Source organism: Nansenia antarctica (assembly GCF_963989245.1).
Source record: "Nansenia antarctica genome assembly, chromosome: 8".
In the NCBI taxonomy this organism is placed as follows: Eukaryota; Metazoa; Chordata; class Actinopteri; order Argentiniformes; family Microstomatidae; genus Nansenia; species Nansenia antarctica.
Genome location: NC_137678.1, coordinates 22,935,231 through 22,942,408, shown reverse-complemented (window position 1 = coordinate 22,942,408; position 7,178 = coordinate 22,935,231). Strand labels below are relative to the sequence as shown.

At 40.7% G+C, this 7,178-nt stretch overlaps 1 protein-coding gene across 5 annotated transcripts; it reads left to right on the top strand.

The window, feature by feature from the left end:
* LOC308163284 (uncharacterized protein) lies at positions 1 to 1,977 on the top strand. 5 transcript variants are annotated; one of them, XR_013937604.1, is made up of 9 exons: positions 1 to 120; positions 202 to 262; positions 343 to 393; positions 705 to 749; positions 833 to 897; positions 1,019 to 1,136; positions 1,344 to 1,412; positions 1,506 to 1,585; positions 1,847 to 1,977. XR_013937604.1 is itself a non-coding variant. In XM_080537473.1 (9 exons), exons 1-8 carry the CDS (start codon positions 74 to 76, stop codon positions 1,565 to 1,567), a joined length of 510 nt encoding a protein of 169 aa, XP_080393599.1. In that variant the 5' UTR covers positions 1 to 73; the 3' UTR covers positions 1,568 to 1,585; positions 1,847 to 1,977. The 5 variants fall into 5 exon arrangements, 4 of the variants coding, with proteins under 4 accessions (XP_080393599.1, XP_080393601.1, XP_080393598.1 ...); XM_080537473.1 differs by having other exon boundaries at positions 1,514 to 1,585; XM_080537475.1 differs by lacking the exon at positions 1,506 to 1,585.
* Positions 1,978 to 7,178: the final 5,201 nt, after the last annotated feature.

Genomic DNA, 7,178 nt, shown 5'->3' with positions numbered 1-7,178 from the left:
AAATAGACACATTTCCAACACAAGGAAAGAGAAACACAGAGAAATCCTCCTCATTGAACTTTTGCAAATAAGCATGATCGACCGACTTGCATGGTGTGAAGTGGTTCTGAAGCAGCAGTGGTACGAATGTTGTTCCTTTTTTCTCTCCTGTAGGAGGTGTGTACTTCTTTGTTTGACTTAGTTTTATTCTTGGTTGCCCAGGGGTGTTGCTGAGAAAATTGTTGCGGGATCCTGGACAGAGAAGACTGGTCTGGATTTGGAGGTATTGTTTGAATGTTACTATCATATTATAGCTATAGTCATAATTACCTACTATTCTCTAACTAACTTTTCTTCGTACAGGGGCTTCCGAGGCAGACCAGTGGCAATGACTGTGGTGTCTTCATGATAATGGTGAGTTATGGTAATGCCACCAAGTGATATGGCACACTTGATTGTTCCTTAAAACCATCAAAAAAATGTGTAAATGTATGTAACAATGACTGACCACCACTTAGTCCTGACCAACATTCTGTTTGTGCATTTGCAAATAAAAAGGTGTGCAATAAAAGGTATTAAGGAACATTCATGTGTGCAGACCTCTCATATCACTTTCCTATGGAGTTATCAGCCATGTACATTTCATTGGATGTGTGTGACTACCTTCTCACTGAGTTATAAGCTGTCACATGGTAATCTTGTCTTTGTGTCTTTTCTCATTACAGTATGCCTGGTATTTCGCCATGGAGGCTACCTTTGACTTCAGCATTGTAAGTATTAAGAAAACAAGAACCCATTATATCAATATGCTATAAGACTTTGAATGCAAATTGAGTAACTGCTCTTTCTTTAGGATGACATGTCTCTCCTGAGAAGGTGGTGGTGTATTGTCCTGGTGGAAAACATTGGGCTGGAAGGGTATGCTGCAGTGCTACAAAAATAATAATTGTATTTGTACATTTATTATCAAGAGGACTTTGGGGTAACACCTGGCCCTACAATTCAACCTTCCGGTGAAGATAATGTGTGTTAATTTCAGATATGGAAGGAAGTTTGCTCACTTTAGTGAGGAAGGCAGAGCGACCCTTCACGACAGTGTCCCACCTGTATTCAGGACCTATTCAAGTGTTAAAAGGAGTCATGCAAGCAACACCATGGTCAGTGCATCTCTCACTAAGTATCTATGACCGTGTGCCTGTTTCTGAATGGGCTACTGCTCCTAAAACACATACTCCATGCAACTTTATGGCACATGCAATATGTTTAGTGGTACTGTGTCATTCTGAATCCAGCCTGGATCTCTTTTTGAAGTAGTTAACCCTTTCATGTAAAACATACTGGCAATAATGGTGGACTCTGTACAGATGCCACTGGACACTGACGAGGACCACACGTACTTCAAGAGGCCTTACAGCTTTCCTCCTAAAGAATTGGTTAGTGTGAATGAAGTTTATTGCATACAAACATACTATCCACCATTCACAGCTGTACACATAGTCATGCTTATGTGTGTATCCTGTTACCAGGGACAAAGATGTCAGAAGCCTGGAAAGTGAAACCACACTTTATATCAGGACACTTGAGGTAGAATGATCAAGGAAAGAAAGTGAGTGACTCATTCAGTACTTAACTGCACCTTTTCATTGTAACATGGTTAAGCACTGTATTATTATTTTAGGAAAGGGCTCAACAAGTTCAACACCAACGAAGAGTGACCAATGACTTGTTAGTGCATTGCATTTGCAATGCATTTTGGAAACATGAGGAGAGTGCTAATACAAATTCCATGACAGTTTGCAACCACTGATGAATGTGAGTTTCTTAAATTAATTATTAATCACTTCTTTATAACATTTTGTCTCAACAGTGAGAAGCAGCTGTCTCACCATTATATGGTCGAAAATGTGAGAAGAAAAGGAAGCTGAAAGACCATAGAGACAATGTTGAAAGAGCACTTGTGCTAAAGTGCAATCAGCAATGATGTCTTGATTGAAGCGCATTGAGTCGTATCTTGTGAGATGCGCTATACAAATAAAGCTTGAATTGATTTGATCCCTTGTACACTTTTTTTGGGCATTTGTGTTGCAACACACCTGTACATTCTGCACTCTACCCTGTTAGGCCCTTATTTTACTCTAGACAGAAGGGTTGTAACACTTGTTATTAATTCCATTTGGTATACCTCATAAACTTTCTTGCATTTCTGGTGTTTGCATTTTACATATTCTAAATATATGCTATCTACATGTCGCACTGGATGGGGTTATTGCTGTTGACTCATCAGAAAGTAAAGACTAATTCACAGAGTGTATGAAGATTCCAGTAAGGGTTTTGTGAAGGAGCCCTAGTGCTGTTGACATCAGAAATAGAATGTTTTATTTAGCTCATCAGTGTGCACTCAGCACCATGGACACCTCCAGCCCAGCACCTTGCACCACGGTTCCTGCCCTGCTCCATGGATTACAACGATGATCGCCTGACCCTTGCCTGACTCCACCAAGTCCTTTGCCTGACCCCTCAAACCTGTTTGACCTAATAAAGTCCCTCACCTGGGGTCATTGACATTCTTTTATTTATATACAGTTAGGTCTGGAAGTATTTGGACAGTGACACAATTTCCATAATTTTGTCTCTGTATGCCACCACAAAGGATTTGAAATGAAACAATCCAGATGTAATTGAAGTGCATTTTACAGCCTAAGGATGGCCTGTTTCAGTTGCATTGAGAGCTCTGTTGACTGCATGTTGTGCGTATACAGCAACAGCCTCCAAATGCAAATGCCACACTTGGAATCAACTCAGACCTTTTACCTGCTTAATTGATAAAGAAATAATGAAGGAATAAATAGCCCACACTGGCCCATGAAACAGCTTTTGAGTCAATTGTCTAATTACTTTTGGTTATTATACATAAGAGCTATAATTCATAAACCCTTCCTTCAATTTGGATGTGAATACCCTTAACCTAAAGCTGAGAGTCTGCACTTTAAGCCCAGTAAATTCTGTTGGAAATCTCATATAAGATACGTTAGATCCAAAGTATCAAGGAGTATTGCAGTATTGTGCAGGGCAAAACATATTCTGGAACAGAGGATGTTGTATACTCTATATTGTTGTCTTGTCTTACCCTATTTGAGTTACTGTGTGGAGATATGGGGAAATGAATATAAAAGCACTTTAAACCCATTGATTACACTACAGAAAAAAGCTATGAGGATTTTGATTGATTGATTGAAAACTTTATTAGAAGATTTGCAGAAGTAGGTACATGAAAGTACATATTACATACAAGGTCAACTAACAGGATAAAAACCCAAGAAAGCCACTGGCTTATTTCAATTGGGGTCCTTGATTCTCAATTCATCGTTACATGTAAGACCGACAAAACAAACTAGTACTATCTACAAGATAATACAGACAAATAACTATTACTATCTACAAGATAAAAATATCCATCATGGGAAGAACAATACAACAAAACATCAGGTATGTACAGCGGGTAGGGCAGGTGGGGACATACACCACAGGTGGGGGCGGGGGACAAAACACAAAGTATGTACAGTGGGTAGTTCGGGTCTTTTAATCTGATTTTTGATTTAGAGGGTCCAGTTACGGATTGCAGCCTCCTGTAAATGTTTTTTGAGAGTGGTTTTGAAGGTGGGCAGTGTTTTGCACTCCTTTAAGATTATAGGAAGGGCGTTCCACATTTTTACTGCAGTACAGATTGTACATGAGGTCGGATATCGTGATCACACTAATAACTTGTTCCTAATGTCAAAAATATGAAGAAAATATGAAGGAAAGCAGAAATATTGCTCTATTGCTCTATTTAAAAAAAGGTTTAAATTATTTTTAATGAAAAAGTATTAGAACGGATGATACTGAAATATATGTATTAATTAATTGGATTATATAATGTAAGCATAATTGTTAAGTATAAACAGGGGTAGGACAGGCTTCTTCCTACTCCTTTTCGAACAATTGATAGGACTGTACTCTACATATTAGTTTTTTTCCGTAGTTTTCACCGTAGTAAGGCCGTAGTAAGGCGATTCATGGTTTACTCCTAGTGTATCCATCTGCGCTGCGCGCATCAAATCCATCACCCGGAAATGTGATGTACCATACGCAGTGATGCCGGTAACGCGATACTAAGTATCGCGATACTCTAATCTGATTACTTTTCCCAGTAACGAGTATTCTATCGCGATACTATTTCCAAATCAGTAATCTGATTAAAGTTACTTATTCGAGTGACTGTGCGTTACTATTGCGTTACTACCTCATAACTTAGGCTAAATGCAGTATTTCTTTGTAATGTTCGATAGTAAACAAACATTTATTGCTTTTCTCGCGTCTTGGGGAGTGACGTCAGTGATCACGTTTTCAACACGAGGTGCAGCAGAATCGCTCACGTGTATCACCACGCTGATTGCACAGTGTAAACAGAAGCGTATAATGGAGCGAGAACAGAGATATGCGTTAAATAGCTGGAAATATAGGGATTATTTTGAGTTTGTGTCAGCAAAGGATGACAAGAACATAAATGTTCGTTGTACACTCTGTGCTGGAAAGAAAATATTGTCCTGTGGTAAAACCACAACATCAAATTTAAAGAAACATTTGGAATCTCTGCACAGCACAGTCAAGCTCGCGGAGAAAGTCCCAGAGACCGCGGCCTCGACTTCTGCGGGAGGTCCCACACCGCTCAAGCAACAAAAGCTGGACTTCAGTAGGCCTACAAAATCACAACCTGTAAGTGTGGGAGAGTTGAATAAATTGGTCGGGCGGTATGTTGTAGAGGAAATGCTGCCCATAAACACAGTTGACTCGCCCTCTTTCCGTGCCATCATTAACAAGATCCCCACTACTACCAATGCCGAGCTACCTCACAGAACATCTTTTTCTTCGTACTTGGAGAAGGAGTATGCAGAGATGGAAAAACATCTGAAGGCTGCGCTGAACGAGGTCGACTATGTGTCAACTACAGCGGACATTTGGACAGCTAACAATAGGAGCTATATGGGAGTAACGCTCCACTGGATTAGTAGATCCACATTAGACCGCAACAAGGCTGCATTGGCGTGTAGGAGAATCCGCGGTAGACACACGTATGATGTTATTGGTGCAGAAATCGAAAACATTCACTCTTCATATGGACTAATCAACAAAGTAGTAGCAACAGTGACAGATAATGGATCTAACTTTGTCAAGGCATTTCAAGTCTATCAGCCTGCTGTCACAGAGTCCGATGATGAGACGGTGGAGGAGGCCACGGATGATGTCACTTTTTTAGATGTGTCAGAAATCCTATCAGCTGAGGATGATAGTGATGGCCAGCTGATTCTTCCCCCGCACCAAAGGTGTGCTTCACATACCCTCAACCTTATTTCTACAAGTGATGTGGAGAAGTACATCACTTCCAAACCAGAGAGCAAGGCTGTGTATAGGAGCAGCACAGCAAAATGCACAGCTCTCTGGACGAAAGCAAGCCGATCTACCGTTGCGTCAGAAACGGTGGAGGAGGTTAACAAAAGAAAGCTCCTGGTACCGACATCCACAAGGTGGAATTCCTTTTACGAAGCCATAAAGAGAATCGCAGAAATCCCCATGAATGAGCTGACTACTCTGTGCAACAAGCTGGGAGTGAAGTGCTTCAAAGACCAGGAGTACCAGTACCTGCATGAGTACTGTACCGTCATGAAGCCTCTAACTATAGCACTGGATATCCTACAAGGTGACTGTCCGTATGGGACTTTACTGCCCACACTTGAAGTCCTGATGCAGAAGACCCTTGCTGTGAAAGACACCCTATCCAAGATGACTGCAGGCCTTCCAGATGCCATAGTGCAGGTATGCTATGTTGTTCCATCTTAAAGATAAATAAATACATTTTCATTGCACTATTCATGAACATGGAGCAGAGTCACACCATACTGCAGTATGTAGGTTGTCAGTTGCACAAACTAATTGCATACATAATTAGTAAATAAAGGTATAAATAATAGACCTTATAGGCTACAACTAGATAATAATAAACATATCAAATTATATCTTTCAGGCTATCCAGACTCGTTTTGCCAGTGTGCTGGACAACAAAGATGCCCTTCTCGCAGCTGCTAGTTGTCCAAAATTCAAACTCCGATGGCTGAGAGATGAAGGTAGGAGGGAGCAAGTAAAGGAGCTTCTCACAGCAGAATGTCGCAAAACTGCTCCTGCAGCACAGAGCCCTGCCAGTGTACCCACCACGACTGCCAACCAAGGCGAGATGGACTTTTTTGCTTTTGAGGCGGAGCCAGAGGAGACCTACTCGGCAGAAAAGGAAGTCATGGACTACTTGAGGTCAGGGCATGAGCTTCAGATTCTGAATCAGTATCCAAACATTAAGAACATTTTCTTGAAGTATAACACTCCAACCCCATCTAGCGCTCCTGTAGAGCGGCTCTTTAGTCTGGGAGGTTTGGTGCTCACGCCTAGAAGGAACAGACTTTCTGACAAGAGGTTTGAGAAGCTTCTGTTAATGAGATACAACCACTGGTTTACTCGCCCCTTTCCACTGTTTCACTCATAGTGTGTTCATGGCCTCCATAGCGTGTTCATGGCCTCCATAGCGTGTTCATGGCCTCCATAGCGTGTTCATGGCCTCCTTCCAGTCTTGACAGCTGAGTTCACTCTTCATTGATAAACTCAGACTCACCCAGTTTAGGATTAGGATTATATTAGGATCATATCTGAATGGTCAGGGTAGGTTTTAGGTTTTGTGAAACCACTCCTTGCTAGTTACTGTGTTAAATAAAGATTATATTTATTTTATTGTTTAAAAACAAGTATTTATGTTGGGTGAGGCAAAGAAAGACTCTTTATTTTGTTGTTTTAAGTTATTGTTTAAAGTTTAATTATGTAATTTAAGTTACTGTTAAAATAAAGTGAGTTTTGGCAAAACCAGTTTTCATTTTTATGTTGCGGGGGGGGGGGGGGGGGTCGGGTGCCTAGGCAGCTGCCAATAGTAACTAAAAAAGTAACTAGTAATCTAACTTAGTTACTTTTTAAATCAAGTAATCAGTAAAGTAACTAGATTACTTTTTAAAGGAGTAATCAGTAATCAGTAATCAGAATACTTTTTCAAAGTAACTGTGGCAACACTGACCATACGTCATCATACCGCGCCTGCATATTTGCATAACACATTTCCGGGTGTT

What these genes read in the sequence shown, in the direction of transcription:
- LOC308163284 (XM_080537473.1), top strand. Translation starts at nt 74, where the DNA reads ATGATCGACCGACTTGCATGGTGTGAAGTGGTTCTGAAGCAGCAGTG. An exon ending in GTGGTTCTGAAGCAGCAGTG is followed by an intron (nt 121 to 201) that starts GTACGAATGTTG and finishes TTGGTTGCCCAG; the next exon opens with GGGTGTTGCTGAGAAAATTG. An exon ending in GAAAACATTGGGCTGGAAGG is followed by an intron (nt 898 to 1,018) that starts GTATGCTGCAGT and finishes TGTTAATTTCAG; the next exon opens with ATATGGAAGGAAGTTTGCTC.